This window comes from Chiloscyllium plagiosum, chromosome 39, assembly GCF_004010195.1.
Source record: "Chiloscyllium plagiosum isolate BGI_BamShark_2017 chromosome 39, ASM401019v2, whole genome shotgun sequence".
NCBI lineage: Eukaryota > Metazoa > Chordata > Chondrichthyes > Orectolobiformes > Hemiscylliidae > Chiloscyllium > Chiloscyllium plagiosum.
In genome coordinates this window covers 15,719,346-15,737,580 of record NC_057748.1, presented here as the reverse complement: position 1 = coordinate 15,737,580, position 18,235 = coordinate 15,719,346, and the positions used below count along the sequence as shown (strand labels likewise).

The following is an 18,235-nucleotide window of genomic DNA, read 5'->3' as shown; positions in this document are numbered from 1 at the left end:
TGATACGGGACAGGTTAATAGTTTCAAAGGCTGCAGCCCCACCATCATCCCACTTGAGTGAAAGCTTTGTGAGGGTATAGGCTATGAATGCTGAAACCATTGGCTCCTCACTCAGCATCACATTGTTGACTTCCTATTCAATCCAAGCCTCATAGGATGCATGTAGGACATGTATTGCAGCAGTAACCAGGGTAACATTGAGGGAAATTGTAGGTTATTCTAAGTATCTCTACTTGAGAAGGAAAAGATACCTGGGAGTGTGTTTGAAATTTGAATTTAATCAAGGAGTTCATGATGGTTCTGATGGGATAACAGATAGTCTTGGGTTAATTTCACAATGGTTTGACTCACTGAGGCACTCTTAAGTCAATTACAATCTGAAGTTTGCAGCAATCAGTCCCCAGTTGCTCCTAGTTTCCCCCCGTTCCAGTTTCACTGAGTCCCTGTCTCAAGGCAGCTTCCACCATTTCCAGAGAGTTTCATAAATCTACTAACAGCAGTGAAGCCTGCTTTGATGATTCATCTTCCCCTGATTCCTGACCCTTGAACAAATCTTTAGAAATCCTTAGAAGGTGGCAGGATGTGTCTCTTCGACTGTGACTGTCTCCATCCCATTCCCAGATATGGTAGTTTGCAACATTGTGAAGCTCATTCTTTCTACTGACTACACAGACCCTGCTGCTGGTCTGTGGTTTTTAGAGAACCCTGTAAACTAATCTCAAAATTGGCTTCTTCCTTATCTCAATGTGAAACACGTCAATCTTGTATTCAGGTAGAAATGCTAGTTAGCAATTTTAGCCTCAACTCTCTAACATCATAAGAAAAAGTATGCCTGAAATGTCGATTCTCCTGCTCCTCAGATGCTGTCTGACCTGCCGTGCTTTTCCAGCACTGCACTCTCTACCTGATCTCCAGCATCTGCAGTCCTCACTTTCTCCCTGTGTACGACCTTCAGATAAACATGATGTGGAGGTGCCAGTGTTGGACTGGTGTGGACAAAGTTGGAAGTTCAGCTGATGAAGGAGCAGCGCTCCGAAAGCTTGTGATTTCAAATAAACCTGTTGGACTATAACATGGTGTCATGTGACTTCTGACTTTGTACAACCTTCAACACATTTCTGGGACTTTGGGAGACCCAGAACTTACCGATTTTGAACTCAGTCAATGCTGCCATTGTCTCCAAGTAAATACGCCTTGCACGTTCTTCCCAGTAAAACTATTTCAGCTATCCTTTGATCTCTAATGAACCTCCCAGTCTAACTCCAGAACATGTCACATGATCCCTTTTATTTATGCTAGATGTAAAGGCATAGCTTATAAGACCACACAATTGTAACAACAAATGATTGGTTGGGGGTTTTGTGTGGATTATAATAAAAATAACATGTAACTGGAAGCAACCCAAAATCAAATTCAATTGATGTTATCTAGAGAGTAATAGAAACTTAGGTGTGAGTTACAGACTGGAATACAATCTGAAGGTTCAGGATGGGGACCTATACAATTAATTTATTTGAAAGATTATAGCACCACCCTGATCAAAAGATCAAAAGGATTCTGTCACCGATGCATGTACTATCTAGAAGGTGCACTACAGAAGTTCACCAAAGATCCTTAGACAGCACCTTCCAAACCCACAACCACTTCCATCTAGAAGGTCAAGGGCAGCAGCTACATAGGAATATTACCACCCGATAAGTTTCTCTCCAAGCCACTCACCATCCTGACTTGGAAATATATTGCTGTTCCTTCACTGTTGCTAGGTCAAAGTTCTGGAGCTCCCATTATGAGTCAACCTACAGCAGGTGAACTGCAGCAGTTCAAGAAGGCAGCTCACCCCCACTTTCTCAAGGGCAACTAGGGGTGGGCAATACAATGCTGACTAGCCAGCGAAATCCATGTCCCATAAGTGAAGAAAAGAAATTGGATGGATAAAGTGTGTGAAAAAAAGATATACAAGTGTAAGTAAGGCACACAGGTTGGAACTTAACTGATGAAGTTTGATAGCCAAATTTGGAGAGCGATATAGATTTCAACAGAGTCAGATCCCTTGCTTCAGGTAAAATCTGTTAAAGTGAGGCAGCAAGCTCAATTGTTTACTGCTGCTCTGTAATTGGGTTACAGCAAGCATTCTATTCAATTCCAGCTGTAAGATGTTTTATATATAGAATAAGAGGTTGGCTGAGAGATCAATGGCACGAATACAGCAGCTTACCCCTTCCATCAGCCAGACACCGGTTGTATCCCACAGGGCTGAAGTACTCAAAGACGAACACTGCGACAGCAGAGACAATCAGGAGCATTACGAACATCATCACCCAGACATCTGCACTGAATGGCTCTGTGGCATCAAAAAGCAAAATGTTAGAACCCACAGCATCAACACATCATACGTTAAACCCCCTGCATCCAAAACAGTGCTGCAACGGAGATAGTGAGTGTCATTGAGAGAATGAATATCCAATCAGCTCAGTAATACCTTTCATTTCAACACAAATGTGGGCCGCATCTTAAAAGAGAATGTCACAAATTTTCACCAAGATGAACTACTTAAGTTTAGGTGAGTTTTTTTTTCTCAAATTTATTGTAGGGATGTCACTAACATGGCAGTAGTTTGCTACACTTCTCAATATCAAAAAGGAATTCCTTCAGCCCAACTCATTATAGAATAAAGTTGTCCACCATGAAGAATTGTGGTTTTCAGTCAAAGCTCTATTGCAAAAGATGAAAGGCACGCCTCAAAAATCTGAAAACCCAATCGTCATGATGCTCAGATTTTAATTATCACTGGCACTGACCTGGGTCTTGCTGGTAATTTTGTGAACAAGAAAAGGAACAGTATTTGGAAAAGGCATTGTCAAAGTAAAGAGTAGACATTCCTTTCTATGTTGAATAAGAGGGCCAATGAGGTTCAGGTCAATGTTGTGGTTAAGGAAGGGGGGATGGGGAGGAGGAAAAGAGGGGGAAAGAATTGAGGAAGGAAAGCTTACATTTTTGTGGTGTCTTTCATGGCAGTCAGAAATCTCAAAGTGCTTTGTAGCTAATGACTGGGGTGGCATGGTGGCGCAGTGGTTAGCACTGCTGCCTCACAGCGCCAGGGACCTGGGTTCGAATCTAGCCTCGGGCAACTGTCTGCATGGAGTTTGCGTATTCTCCCTGTGGGTTTCCTCCCACAATCCAAAGGTGTGCAGGTTAGGTGAATTGGCTGAGCTAAATTGCCCCATAGTGTTCAGGGATGTGCAGTTTAGGTGCATTGTTGGGGGTAAATGTAGGGTAAGGCTTTGGGTGGGTTACTCTTTGGAGGGTCAGTTGGACTTGTTGGGCACACTGTATCGATTTGATGATGATGAAGAAATTTGGTCACTGTTACAATGTGACAGTTAATTGATTTCAACAATCTTTCAAAAGCAGTAATGTGATAATGACTAGATAATGCATTTTTGATGGAAGGTAAAATGTTGGCCATAACATCATGGATAACTCTCTACTTCTACAAAATAGTACAATAGGATCTCTTAAATCCCACGCTGGAATGATTTAATGTCTCATCCAAAAAGATGGCATTGCCTATAGTCAGTATCATTGCCTCAATGTGGCATTGCAGGTCAATCTTGATTTTAGGGTTCAAGGACTGAAGTGGCTTCAATTCAGAACAATCTGACTCGCAAGGTATTACTTCTTCTAAGATGTCTTGGGGTTTCTGAGGATCATGATGATAAGGACAGCTAATGAGTGAAATTACCTCAGTTGGTGTCACAGAGAAACATTCCATTTAGTCAAGTCTCAAACTGAAATTACTCAACTTAGCATGACCTTTGACCACAAACAAAATGAAGGCATGGTGAACTTTAAGCCAGTTACCCAGAAACGCAGACGGTGACACAGTTCCATTGCTCCGTGACACCATTACACTGATTCCAGTCTCTATAAAAGGGACTGAGAAGTCCACCACCTCCGATCGTTCTTCATTAATAGTCAATGAGCCAACAGCCATCTGTGCCTGCTTCCTTACCACCTAGAAATAGAAAAGAGTACTTTCATAAAGGTGAGCATTAGCTATGTCACCAGCCATTTATTCCCAGTAATCAGTCAATTGGTATAACCCAATGACATAATGTGGATAGATCGTACCAAGTGTTTATTCCCTTGAGTACAGGAATATTAAGAATCATAGGATCCCTTAAGTGTGGAAGCAGGCCATTCAGCCTATCGAGTCCACACCGCCCCTCCGATCAGTATCCTACCTAGGCCCACTCCCTTACCCTATCCTGGTAACCCTGCATTTCCCATTGCTAATCTACGTAGTCTACACATCCCTGAACATGATGGGCAATTTAGCACTGCCAATCTGCCTAACCTATACATCTTCTGTTTAAGAATTGAATGAGATGAGTTTTTTTTTAATGGAGGGATTACAGAAGATATTTCACACAGAAATAGGCCTCTCAGCCCTCCATCCCTCTTCTTCTCCATCTCTCTCACTATATACCTCAATGCCATATGCTTCAATCACTGCATCCAATAAAAGGTTCAGCAATTTCTGTTAACAATTTTCTCCTAAATTCTCTGCATCAATTTTATTGCTAAACCCCTTTGTGGAATTGTTGACAAGTTGTCTAAATGAGACAGAAAACAGAGTGGGCTGTTAAAAGAGTTGCCAATCTACTGTCGCCTATTTCATATTGAGACCCGACTTCATTGTCAGGTATTGTTGAGATCAGGTAGGAGAGTTAGGTAGACTTTGCAGAAGAACAAGGAACCATACTGACTTATACAACAATTCTGCAGCACTCACCATTATATCTCCGGCCTCAGCTCAACAATTTATTGAATTTGAATTCAGATTGCTATAGCAGGACTTAAACTCATGGCCTTCGAGTTACATGACCCCTCCTCTTCAGTACACTTTCTAAATGCTAACAATTTGTTAGAACCGGCCTTATATATATTTTGTTTTGCTTCTTTCTCTCTTCCACCTTCCCAATATATCTTTTTGAAAGTTGAAAAGGTTCAGAAAAGATTTATAAGGATGCTTCCAGGGTTGGAGGATTTGAGCTATAGGGAGAGGTTGAATAAGCTGGGGCTGTTTTCCCTGGAGTGTTGGAGGCTGAGGGGTGACCTCGTTGAGATTTATAAAATCATGAGGGGCATGGATAGGATAAATAGACAAAGTCATTTCCCTAGGGCGGGGGAGTCCAGAACTATGGGGCATAGGTTTAGAGTGAGAGGAGAAAGATATAAGAGACCTAAGGGAGAACGTTTTCACTCAGAGGGTGGTGCATGTATGGAATGAGCTACCAGAGGAAGTGGTGGAGGCGAGTACAATTGCAACATTTAAAAGGCATCTGGATGGGTATATGAATGGGAAGGGTTTGGAGGGATATGTACCAGATGTTGGCAGGTGGGACTAGATTGGGTTGGGATATCTGGTCAGCATGGACGAGTTGGACCAAAGGGTCTGTTTCTATGCTGTACATCTCTATGACTGTATGAGGAGCAAGCCTGCTCCACCATTCAACAAGATCACAGCTAATCTGGTTGGGGGCATCTCAACTTCACTTTCCTTCATCTATTAAAATTCTATCTAACTCTGCCTTGAATAAACTCAATGATCCCACCACCATTGCTTTCTGGGGAAGAAAACTCTTTATACCAGTTACTCTTTAAGAGAAAAGTTCTCCCCATTTCTGCCTTAAAAGGGAGACAGCTTATTCTGAAGCTATGTTTCCTTGTTCTAAAATAAAAATAAATTATTGCAGAGATTGAAATAAAAACAAGAAAGTCCTGGAAAAGCTCTGCAAGTCTGGTAGCATATGTAGAAAGAGAAACAGAGTTAATATTTTGAGTTTAATGGTCATCTTCAGCACCTAATTTTAGTCTTTCCCATAATAGGAAGTATCTTCTTGCTCTTCACCCTATCCAGTTCCTTCACGGATCTCATACATTACAATAAGATCACCTCTCACTCTTCCAAACTCCAATGGATGAGACCCAGTTGGTTCAACCTTTCTTCATAAAATAAGCTCTCCGTCCCAGGAATGAGTCAATCAGATTCTCTCTGAACTGCATCTGACACAATTTTATCTTTTGTTCAAATAAGGGAACCAAAATTGTGAACTGCATTCCAAATGTGAAGATGTTTAAATGGAGAGAGATTACCGAACTCAGTGGTTCAGGAGCATCTGGGTGGCCTAGTAAATGCATCATATTTTAATATGCAGGTTCAGCTCACAGATAGGAAGGCAAATGTAATGCTGTAGTTCAATGCAAAGGGATTGGAATATAAAACTAGAGGCATTTAGGATAGCAATTTTCTTTTCAAAAAGAGATATTTCCTTACCTTAGTCCCGTCAAGCAATTACAAGTTGTCTTTTTTTTAAGGAAGCAGTTCTGCATGCGTTGGACACTCATTAGATTGTTTCTAAATTTCATATCTCAAATACAGGGGCCGCATGGTGGCCTAGTGATTAGCACTACTGCCTTAAAATACCGGCGATTTGAATTTGATTCCAGCCTCGGGCAACTGTCTGTGCAGAGTTTGCATGTTCTCCCCGTGTCTGTGTGGGTTTCCTTTGGGTGCTCTGGTTTCCTCCCACAGTCCAAAGATGTGCAGGTTAGCTGGATTGGCTGTAGGAAATTACCCACTGTGTCCAGGGATGTGCAGACAAGGTGGATTAGCCAAATGTAGAGTTATGGGGATAGGGTAAGGAGACATGGCTGGGTGGGATGCTCTTCAGAGAGTCAGTGAGGACTTGATGGGCTGAATGTCCGGCTTCCACACTATAGAGATTCTACTATTCTAAAACCAACAACCTTAATTGGCATCTTTTGAGCCGGCATCCTACAACTCTGTGTGGGTTTCCTCTGAGTGTTTCAGTTTCCTCCCACAGTCTGAATGTGCAAATTAGGTGAGGTGGCCATGGGAAGTTGCTAATAGTGTTCAGAGATGTGAAGGTTAGATGCATTAGTCAGCAGAAATGTGAGGTAATAGGGTAGGGGAATAGGTCTGGATGGGTTACTATTCGGAGGGTCGGTGTGGACTTGGTCTGTTTCCACACTGTAAGGATTCTGTGAATTCGATGAATTAATCCAATTTAAGAGTATAACCTATCAAAAAGTGGTTTTGAACTAATAACATTGGGTTACTAACACAATGCCAAAACAACTAAATGTCTGCTGCAACGTGAACTCACAGAATCTCTTAGTGACGCACAACCAGAGGCGATTCCATTTTGCAACAACTAAAGAGAATTGACTTACTTCTCCAACCAGGCCATTCCATGTCCCGTTGATTTTCTTCCCATGTTTTCCATTTGTCACCAGATATAAATCATATGTAAACTTGACGTACTTTGCAATTTTCTTCAAAATGTCAATACAAAATCCTTTACAGCACCGCTTGATGTAGATTCCTCCTTCAGTCTCGTTGCTGGGAGCAATAAAAAGAACAAAATAAATGGTTTTTTTTTGTTATGAAGAGCTGACGAAGATTCTTCCAGTGATTGTTCTCGTCTCCTTACACTGTCTTCACAATTTATGGATTCAGAAGCTGCTCTCCACTGAATTATTCCCAGGTTTTCCACTATCGTAGCTTTTATGACCTTGGCTTTTGCAATTATTTCTCCATTTTTTAAAGTAATTTCTGCCTCTTGCCCAGGTCATTTACAGACCTTTCCAATAAAACGATCATTCTCTACAGCAACAACAAAGTTAACAGGTAATTTATTTGTCTATTCTAGCCACCATCTTTTAGATATTAGTGATGTGATGTGTGGCACGAAGACACTGGAGCAAACACATCTACTTAACAATCAGAAAAGGACTGTTGGCATGTTATTTATTTAAGTATTTGAAATGATTAACGTCTTGCTTGCCTGGACATTGAGAACAGTTCTCTTTGCTCCTCAAATAAACCATTTCCTTCTCAAGGGAATACATAACAGAATATATCTGCTCTAAGATCTTTGATTAACTCCTTGCACGGACTAACTCAGTGAAGGCAGTCAACAAGGCAGTCACTCCTACAGAAAGATTCATCAAGAATTCAGGTCACAAAATAGTGTTGGATAAAATTCAGGTCCTTTTGCTATTTTGGAACAGTTTGTGCATTGAGTAAATCAAATATTGTGAGGGACTTGCCTTGGAACTGCTATTGCTTTAACAGCAGAATATTCCTCCAAGTGCATTAAGGAGCATAAACAGGGCTTTCTTTCAGTGCTTTCATGGTGAAATTACCATAGTATACCAAAGGCATTTCTAACAAAATTGCTGCCTGTGGCAATTTTTATTTTTATTTTTATTTTTTGCTCTGTACTTTGCTTCTATGTAATTACTTTAACTTTACAATAAATTTCATTCTTAGTTTAAGCCTGAATATAATGTTATGACAGTGTGACATTTACCAATTTGCAGAATGGTTATAGAATCAGAAAAGTTCAGCCAGTAATGCATCATGCAGTAGTAATAGGGATAATTGACATGGTAGCCCAAACATATCATCTAGAACATGAAAAAGTCAGCCTAAACTTAAACAGAGATTGTGAATTAAAATGGTGAGCATACGACAACATTCTGTTTCTGTTCCATAATAATATTCCATTTTATCAATGGAAGGAAATAGAGTATTAAAAGTATTAGTTGGCAGAATGGGTGAACACAATGCAGTTACACAATTGCAGATTCAGGAGCCTTAGAAGAATTTAGTGGTGCAGTGGCTTTGTTACTGGTAATACATCAATCTGAGTCAATTATCCAGAAGTACAAGCTCAAATCTCACCATAGTAGTTAGAGAATTTAAATTCAGGCAATAAACAATTATTTGTTTAATAAAAGCTTTGATTACTATGTCGAGCGTGTGGTGCTGGAGATGCACAGCTGGTCAGGCAGCATCTGAGGAGCAGGAGAATCAACGTTTTGGGCATAAGCCCTTCATCAGGAATGATGACTATGTAACTACCTGTTTGTTTTTAAAAAAATAATTTGATGTCCTTCAGAGAAATTGATTTGCTATCATTCATAGGTTGAGCCTTTATGTGACTCCAAACCTTAGCAATGTGGATGGTAGGAGACGGTGGTATAATGGTATCATGGACAGAGGGATAAACAGAAATCATCCCCAAAAATGCAGTCCCTTTTACATTATGATGTCTAAATTGCATTTCTTTTAAAATTGGACAACTTTACTGGACTCAGAAAACAGCTGAGTCAAAAAGTGTGGTGCTGGAAAAGCACAGCAGGTCAGGCAGCATCCAAGGAGCAGGAGAATCAATGAATGTCCTGATGAAGGGCTTATGCCTGAAACGTTGACTCTCCTGCGCCTCAGATGCTGCCTGACCTGCTGTGCTTTTCCAGTGCCACACTTTTCAACTCTGACTCTCCAGTATCTGCAGTCCTCACTTTCTCCTAGTCTCAAAAAACAGCTGAGGTCAATCATATTTCCAGCAGCTGTGAACCCTTGGAATTGTAGATATATCCCTTATATAGAGGGCATCAAGCTGAGCTGCCTCCCTCCAGCCAACCCTGGACAAAGGAAAATTTCAAAACCCATCATGTTAAAGTGGGCACTAATGTTTTTACAATCCCTTCTTCACTTTGCAATGGGTAACTCTGACTGGGGAAATAAAGCTACACTGTTGGTGTTACAACCTTCCAATTATCCCACCGAGATGGGCCCACAGCATCTGAAATGACTATCTTTATGACCGAGCTTGTTTAATTGCTTTAGGATACAATTCTATGATTCTAAGTCATTTGCTGTTTGACTTCCAAAGGGAGAGCAGGACTCCAGGCTGAGTTGGTTGATTAGATTAGATTCCCTACAGTGTGGCAACAGGCCCTTCGGCCCAACAAGTCCACACCAACCCTCCGAAGAGTAACCCACCCAGACCCATTTCCCTCTGACTAATGCACCTTAACACTATGGGCCATTTAACATGGCCAATTTACCTGACCTGTATATTTTTGGACTGTGGGAGGAAACCAGAGCACCCAGAGGAAACCCACGCAGACATGGGGAGAATGTGCAAACGCCACATAGAGGCTGGAATCAAACCTGGGACCCTGGTGCTGTGAGGCAGCAGGACTAACCACTGAGCCACCATAGCCTACCTCAGATTGCCATCTCTTACCCCAAGTTGCTGGCTAGAAAGAAACCCACAAGTTGCCTTCAAGAAATAAAACTATTGGACCTGGTCACTGATCACCAATAACTACCATTGGACATTGACATCTGAGAAGTTGTAATTCATTTGAACTGATTGTTAATATCTCTGGATTTACTAAAGCATGTAATTTGTAGCAAAAACAGAAATTGCCAGAAAATCTCAGCAGGTCTGGCAGCAAGTGTGAAGAGAAATCAATGTTAATGTTTTGCATCCAGTGACCCTTCCTCAGGGTCTCCCATCTCCTGTCTGGTCCTGTCCTGCTTAATACTTACGGATGTGGTTGCAATAACAAAGCAATCTCCCCACCTTTTTAGTCTTTTGTTAACAAACCTATCTTTGATTGCATTTTAGGGTGACACGGTGACTCAGCGATTTGCACTACAGCCTCACAGCACCAGGGGACCTGGGTTCAAATCCAGACTCAGATGACTGTCTGCGAGGAGCTTGTACAGTCTCCCCAGGCTTGTGTGGGTTTCCTCTGGGTGTGCAGGTTTCCTCCCACAGTCCAAAGCTGTGCAGGCTAGGCGAATTGGCCATGCTAATTGCCCCCGTTGTGTCCAGAGGTGTGCTGGCTAGTCATGGCAAATGCATGGTTACAGGGATGAGATGGGTCTGGGTGGGATGTTTTTCAGAGAGTTGGTGTGGACTTGATGGGCTGAATGGCCTAATTCCACACTGTAGGGATTCTATGAAAGGTTTTTGCTATGGGCTTAAACTGGAATCCAAAAACCATGGTTTGGGAACATCCTTCAGCCTACCTTAATAAGAGATGGGATTAAGACAGAAAGGGGTAAATCAACAGTACCTCACTGTCTTGGACTTAAGAGAGGAAAAGCAATCATAACTAAAATTCACCATCATTCTCTCTTTGTCTGTGACAATGATATTGCAATTAGCCTATCAATTCAGAGGCCTTGGCAAATGCTCTGGGGACACAGGTTCAAATCTTACTGTGGCAGCTAATGGAATTTCAATTTAATTAATAAATCTGGAATATAAAACTATACTCAGTAACAGTGACCATGAAGCTATTCTCAATTGTTCTAAAAACCCCTCTGCTTTCCTTATCTGGTCTGGCCAAGATGTGACTTAAGACGTACAATAATGTGGTTGACTGTTAAATACCCTCTGAAGTGGCGTAACAAGCCACTCAGTTCAAGGGCAAATATAGCCAGGTGATAAATGCTGGAAGTGCCAGCTACATCCACATCGCATGAAAGGGTTGAAAAACGTTGTAGGTAACTCTTGTTGACTCTTGAAAATGGCCTGGGAATCCATTCCGCTCAGGACAATAAACATTGGCCTTGCTGGTCAACTTTCCACAAATGAATACAGCCACCATATCCAATGTACTGGCAGCAGAAAGTTGGCCTTTCAATATCTAAGAGATAAATGGAAAACTAATTTTGGGAAACAGTTTGACCAGGTTTGACCAAACCTCTCTGTCAGGAAACTGGTGTAACTTTGGTCGTCCATGACAACCAATTTTACTTCCTATTGAACTCAATTTTGAGTCTGACATAAAAACAGTTTTTTACCCAATCCTCTGGGTTCCCATCCAGTGAGTTTTATTAAAATAATAATCAATATTTCAGTGACTGGTCAATTGATTGAATGAGATCCACATTTCCATTGTAAAAACTGTTGGCATTGATTCATTCAAAACCAAAATTGCAGATTTATACAATGAAAACCATTAAAAAGAAGACCATTTGGCCCATCATGTTTGCACTGGCATTCCATGTGAGCAACTCACTTAATGTCATTCTCTAGTCTTATTCGTGTGACCCTGTAAATTGTGTCTTTTCAAACATAACTAACATCCATCTACGTATTGATTAAACCTGCCTCTACCTCACATTCCTGATGAAGCACTTATGCCCAAAACATTGACTGTCTTGCTCCTCGGATGCTGCCTGACCTGCAGTACTTTTCCAGCCCACTTTTCGACTCTGAGCTCCAGCATTTACAGTCCTCACTTTCTCCTCCACCTCACCTGTCAGGCAGTGCGTTCCAGACTGTAAATATTGACTGTGGGAAAAGTATTTTTCTCTTGTCACATTTGCTACCTTTGCTAATATCCTTAAATCTGTGCCTGTTTGTATGTGAATGGGAACAATATCCCAAGGTGTCTACTCTATCCAGGTCCAGATTCAGTCTCTTTCAGAAAATAATATTTTACATTGAGACAATGCGGTAAGTTTGTGCAGAGTGAGGAGGATTGGACAAAACTAGGCCTCAATGGTTTCAACAGGTCTACATGTCTGAGTCTCTAGTTGACAAATTGATTGTCATGATTACTGAACGTCTCCATTGTCATTGCATTACTTGACGATACAGTACTGGGAAAGTCAAAGGCAAACTGGATGGTCAGTGGTCTTTCTTCCTCTTGTTTGTAAGGCAGCTCTGTTGCTGAAGCAGTCTCTGTGCCGTATGGGTTTTTTAAGTGGCTGCAGTTGTTCCCTGCTCCTGGAGGGCAGAAGCTTCTCCAATCTGTTTGCATTTCATGGGTGTGATGCAACTATCTGCAGGATTAATAGATCTGACAAAAAAATTAGGACGACCAGAGGTACAAGGCTCTCATTTGCACAGATAATCTTCCTTGGCTGCAAGGAGATAAGGGATTCTAGGAGACACTTCATGGAACAGCTAATGAGAAATTTAATTGCATTCCATATTCCTTGATTTAATGCAGATTGTGTAAGTGCTTCTTTTCTTTGATAATTTCATCACATAACAGTATAAGAGAGATGAGCTGGAGTAGTCTATTCAGCCCTTTGAGCCGACTCCACCATTCAAGATCTCAATTCAAGCTTTCCATACTCTTTCTATCGCCCTAAATTGTCTTCATATCCAAGAATCTATCAACCTCTGTTTTGTAATACTTGATGCCCTAGCTAGAGGAGAAAATTCCTCTAGCTAGGGCATCCTCTAGCTAGAAGTAGCCCATTCAGCCCATTGGGTCTGCTCTGCCATTTAATGAGAACTTGGTTAATATGATAATCCTCAACTCCACCTCCTGCCTAGATTCTATTTGAGTAAGGAATCTCTCTCAAGGAGAATCAGGGCCCAGACAGCCAAAGGAATATATGCCAAACATACCTTTGGCACCAAGGTAGAATGGCTACTCATTATACTGCCTATCAACACTGCCTCAGTCTCCACAATTGTTAAAGTCAGGCCTCCACCCGGCTGTTCTGCCCATTAGTGAACCATCATTGTAAAAGTAAAATGCATCAAAGTTGCCCAAACTTACATGGCTTTAACTTGCTTCCGGCAGGGCACTGTGTTTCTCATGCACGTTCCACTCAGTGAGTCGACATCCTCCACGATGACAAATGGCGCTTCCTCCAGCGTGACGATGCTCAAGTGGTCATCCTCCTCCTCCGACTCTGAGAACAAGTAGTACCGGGGCCAAACGTGGTACTTCATGGTCAACCTCTTTGCTTCCCATTTCCCGACCTGGAGAGAAGCAAACATGGACTGATGAGCAAAACAACAGGCAAATAAGCAGCACCCAAGTGAGGGCACATGGTAAATGGTGGTCACCAGAATCACCGGCTGGTCAGTTGAGTCTCATATGGTGTTCCCAATGAGACTCATTCTTTGGCTAGACCTGTAATTATGCAGTTTGAAATTACAGTTTTGTATATTATTCATCCAGTAATTTAACAACATTACCATGCCCTGAGCCATTAATGGTCAGAGAATCATGCCAGATGTGGCATTGCAGGAAAAGATGTCCCACTGGGATATAGCACATTCAGAATCCTGTCGCATTTGTGTCATTTTGAGGCTCAGAATCATAGAATCTCTACAGTGTGGAAGTAGGCTATTTGGCCCATTAAGTATGCACCGACCCTTCAAAGAACATTTCACCCAAGCCCACCACCACCCACAAAACCCAACCCTATTCCCGTAACACTGCATTTCCCATGGCTAACCCACACATCCTTGGACACCAATGGGAAATTTAGCATGGCCAGTCCACCTAACCTACACATCTTTGGACTTTGGGAGGAAACCAGAGCACCCGGTAGAAACGTAGGCAGACATGGGGAGAAGGTGCAAACTCCTCACAGACTGTTTCCCAAGGCTGGAATCCAACCTGGATCTCTGGGGCCATGAGAAGGCAGTGCTGGCCTCTGAACCACTGGGCCACCCTGTCGCATTTGGCATGTCACATGAAACTTTCCGTGGTACGTTAATGAAAATATGTTAAAGGAAGGTCCATCTGAACTCTGATTGACCCACAGCTTTGCAGCAGAAAGGAAATTGTTGTAAAGACTCAGCAGGTCAGACAGCATGAGGGAAGGTGAGACTTTCAGTTTTTTACCAGAACTGGCAGTCACTGCAAACATTTGGAAGACGTTTATTTGTACAGAGGGTGAGAAACCTATAAATGTCAATAGTATTAGACAGGGTAAATGCAGGAATGATGTTCTTAAGGCCCAGGGAGCCCAAAACCAGGGGTCACTGTCTAAGGATGTAGGGTAGGCCATTGAGGACTGAGATGAGGAGAAATTTCTTCACCCAAAGTCATAGAATCGTAGAGTTGTACAGCATGGAAACAGATCCTTCAGTCCAACTTGACAATGACAATCAGATATCCTAAATTAATCTAGTCCCATTTGACAGCCTTTGGCCCATATCCCTCTAAATCTTTCCTATTCATATACTCATCCAGGTGCCTTTTAAATATTGCAATTGTACTAGCTTCCACCACTTCCTCTGGCAACTCATTCCATACATGCACCACCCTCTGCATGAAAAATGCCCCTCAGGTCCTTTTTTAAATCCTATCCCTTTCACTTAAAACTATGCTCTCTATTCCTGATGAAGAACTTATGCCCGAAATGTTGATTCTCCTGCTCCTCGGATGCTGCCTGATCTGCTGTGCTTTTCCAGCACCACACTCTTGGCCCTATGCCCTCTAGTACTAGACTCCCCCATCTTGGGAAAAAGACTTTATTATATAAACCTCTATAAGATAACCTCTCAGCCTCTAAAACTGCAGGGAAATAAGCCCCAGCCTATTTAGCCTCCCCTAAAACTCAAACCCTCCAACCCTGGCAACATCCTGCTAAATCTTTTTTGCACCCTTTCAAATTTAACAACGAGTTTCCTCTATTATGCAGGTCAGAATTGAATGCAGTTTTCCAAAGGTGGCCTAACTAATGTCCTGTACAGCCACAATATGATCACCCAACTCCTATACTCAATGCACTGACCAATAAGGCATGCGTACCAAATGTCTTCTTCACCATCCTGTCTACCTGCGATTCCACTTTCAAGGAATTATGAACCTGCACAAACCTGTTGCTTTGTTCAGCAGCACTCCCCAGGACCTTACCATTTTAAGTGTAGAAGTCCTATCCTGGTTTGCCTTTCCAAAATGAAACACCTTACATTTATCTAAATTAAATTCCATCTGCCACTGACTCTGTGGAATTATCTGCCACAAGAAACAGTTGAGGCCAAAACGTTGAATATTTTTGAGAAGGAGTTAGATATAGTCCTTAGGGCTGGAGGGATCAAAGGATATGAAATGAAAGTGGGAACAGGGGACTGGGTTAGATGATCAGCCACAGTCATACTGAATGGAAAATTTGGCTCAAACGGATGAACGGTCTATTCCTGCTATTATTTTCTATGTTTCTATGTTAAAATCACACAGGATGCTTTAAGACACATGGCCATTGAAAAAAATTAGGCCGGGCAAGAAACAAAAACAAAATTATATGAAGAAGTATTTGGAAAGGGATTAATGTAGACAGCTCCAGCTGAAGAGGCAGTAATAGAACAGAGTCGAGAGAGTGGTGCTGGAAAAGCACAGCAGGTCAGGCAGCATCCAAGGAGCAGGAAAATCGACATTTCGGACAAAAGCCCTTCAAGCCGGAAATGTTGATTTTCCTGCTCCTCAGATGCTGCTTCATCTGCTGTACTTTTCCAGCACTACACTCTCGACTCTGATCTCCAGCATCTGCAGACCTCACTTTTGCCCAGTAATAGAACAGGTACAGTGGGCTAAATGGCCTCTCCTTGGACTTATTTGAGTTTTGATTGTAATGCCTCAAAGTGAGTGTGAGCTGCCAAAAAGAACAACAGTTCTGCACACAATACATTTCTATTAAAAAGTGTAATTTAATCCATATTTGTTGCACTGGTTGAGGGATCAATGCTGAATAGACATCCTCTCTCACCCTTGCAATTTGAAAATTGCCATAATATCTTTATTATATATCTGGATAGGTAAACAGAACCTCAAATTAGTATCACAACTGACTTAGAGGGTTGTAGAGAGTTACGTTATGAGAATAGCATGCATAAGTGTGACTTCCATTCTTTTTGAGTTTAGAAGATTGAAGCGTTACCTGATGGACGTGGACCAGAAACGTTCACCGGTTTGACATCTCTCTGCAGATGCGTTGCATGTGGAAACCATCATTCAGAAAACAACTCATATATATGGCTGTTTAAAAGTCTCACACAAGGTCTTTATACATCAGCACAGATCTGAGTCAGTTAGTTATTGACTAACGAGCTGTCAAGCTCACCCATTTAGATGAGTATTTAACAGATTGGCATTTGGGAAGTTGTAAAGGTTCTCGTTAATTTATCTTACGTCTGCATTGTGTATGGAGATGATGCAACTAATCATCTCAATGACCAGTATCTTATTTAATAAACACTCCAACCCACAATAAAGTCTTGTTTCTATTCTGGAAATGCTTCCAAAAAATAACCACTTGATTAAAACAATCAACCTGGCGGCATTTAATTGGCATGAAATGTTATTGCAGCTACCCACTCTGAATGTGCTGGTGTTTAGAAGGATAAAAAGCAATTTAAAGGGTCTTCACGGGGTGGCTGTGATGAGGTCATTTTCACTGGTGGGAGAATCTAGATCTAGGGGTCATTGTTTAAAAATTAGATGCTGTTCATTTTAAACAAAGTTAAGGAGAATTGTTTAAAATGAACGGCATCTAATTTTTAAACAATGAAGCTTTGGAATTCTCTTCCTCAAAAGTGAGTGAAAGCAGAGTCTTTGAATACAATTTTAGGCAAAGGCAATAGATTCTGGCTATGCAAAGGGGTGAAATGTTATCTGGCAGAGACAGGAGTTATAGAATCATACAGACGGAAACAGACCCTTCAGTTCAACCAGTCCATGCCGAACATAACCCCAAATCAAACTAGACCCAGCTGCCTGCTCCTGGCCCATATCCCGCCAAACCTTTCCAATTCATGTACTTATCCAGATACCTATTAAATATTGTGATGATACCCACATCTACCACTTCTTCAGGAAGTTCATTCCACGTGTGAAGCACCTTCTGTGTAAAACATTTGCCCCGTGTGAAGTAATCAGATCAGACGTGATCTTATTGAATGGGTGGGGTAGATATGAGGGGTCGAATGGTCTACTTATGAACCTTATAACGTGGTGAAGGTGGCAGGGGAGGGAGTGCAGTTTAAGGTATGCACAGTCCAAGATTTTATAAATAGAGGTATAGAGTACAAACAGGAAAGCTATGGTGAGTCTCTATGAAACTTTGGTCTGGCCTTAACTGGAATATCATGTCCAATTCTGGGCACCACAATTTGGGAAGAATGTGACTGTGTTTGAGAGATGACAGAAAAGATTTACGAGGATCATACTGGGTCTGAGAGATTTCAGTTACATGGATACTTTGGCAAAGCCAGGAACTGTGCTTCTAAAGAACAGAAGGTTGAGACAAGATTTGGCAAGATTTGATATTATCATGAGGAAAGTGGATAGATTGGAGAAATAGAAACTGTTCTGATTGGCAGCAGAGTCTAAAATCAGATAGCACTGGCTCGAAGTGCTTGACAAAAGAAGGAGAGACATTTATTTTTTGCAGTGAGTGGTTAGGATCTGGAATGTGTCATCTGGGAATGTGGAAGAGGAAGATTCAGCCATGGCTTTCAAGAGGAATTGGGTGATTACCCGAGGAGAAAAGATTCTCAGAGCCATCGGCAAGTGAGATGAGATGAGGTGCTCTTGCAGAGAGCTTGGAGCAGATTCACCAGATCAAAAGTCTTCCTTT

At 41.7% G+C, this 18,235-nt stretch overlaps 1 protein-coding gene across 3 annotated transcripts in view; it reads right to left on the bottom strand.

Annotated features, from left to right (window-relative positions):
- The window catches only part of LOC122542272 (glutamate receptor ionotropic, NMDA 2B-like), a 396,244-nt gene that overhangs the window by 44,251 nt on the left and 333,758 nt on the right, over positions 1–18,235 (bottom strand). For all 3 annotated transcript variants that reach the window (XM_043679844.1, XM_043679846.1, XM_043679847.1), the window contains 4 exons: positions 13,420–13,625; positions 7,261–7,429; positions 3,862–4,015; positions 2,216–2,341 (listed from right to left, as the gene is read on the bottom strand). In XM_043679844.1, the coding sequence (XP_043535779.1) occupies positions 2,216–2,341; positions 3,862–4,015; positions 7,261–7,429; positions 13,420–13,625 (655 nt within the window). The remainder of the gene's footprint in view (positions 1–2,215; positions 2,342–3,861; positions 4,016–7,260; positions 7,430–13,419; positions 13,626–18,235) is intronic.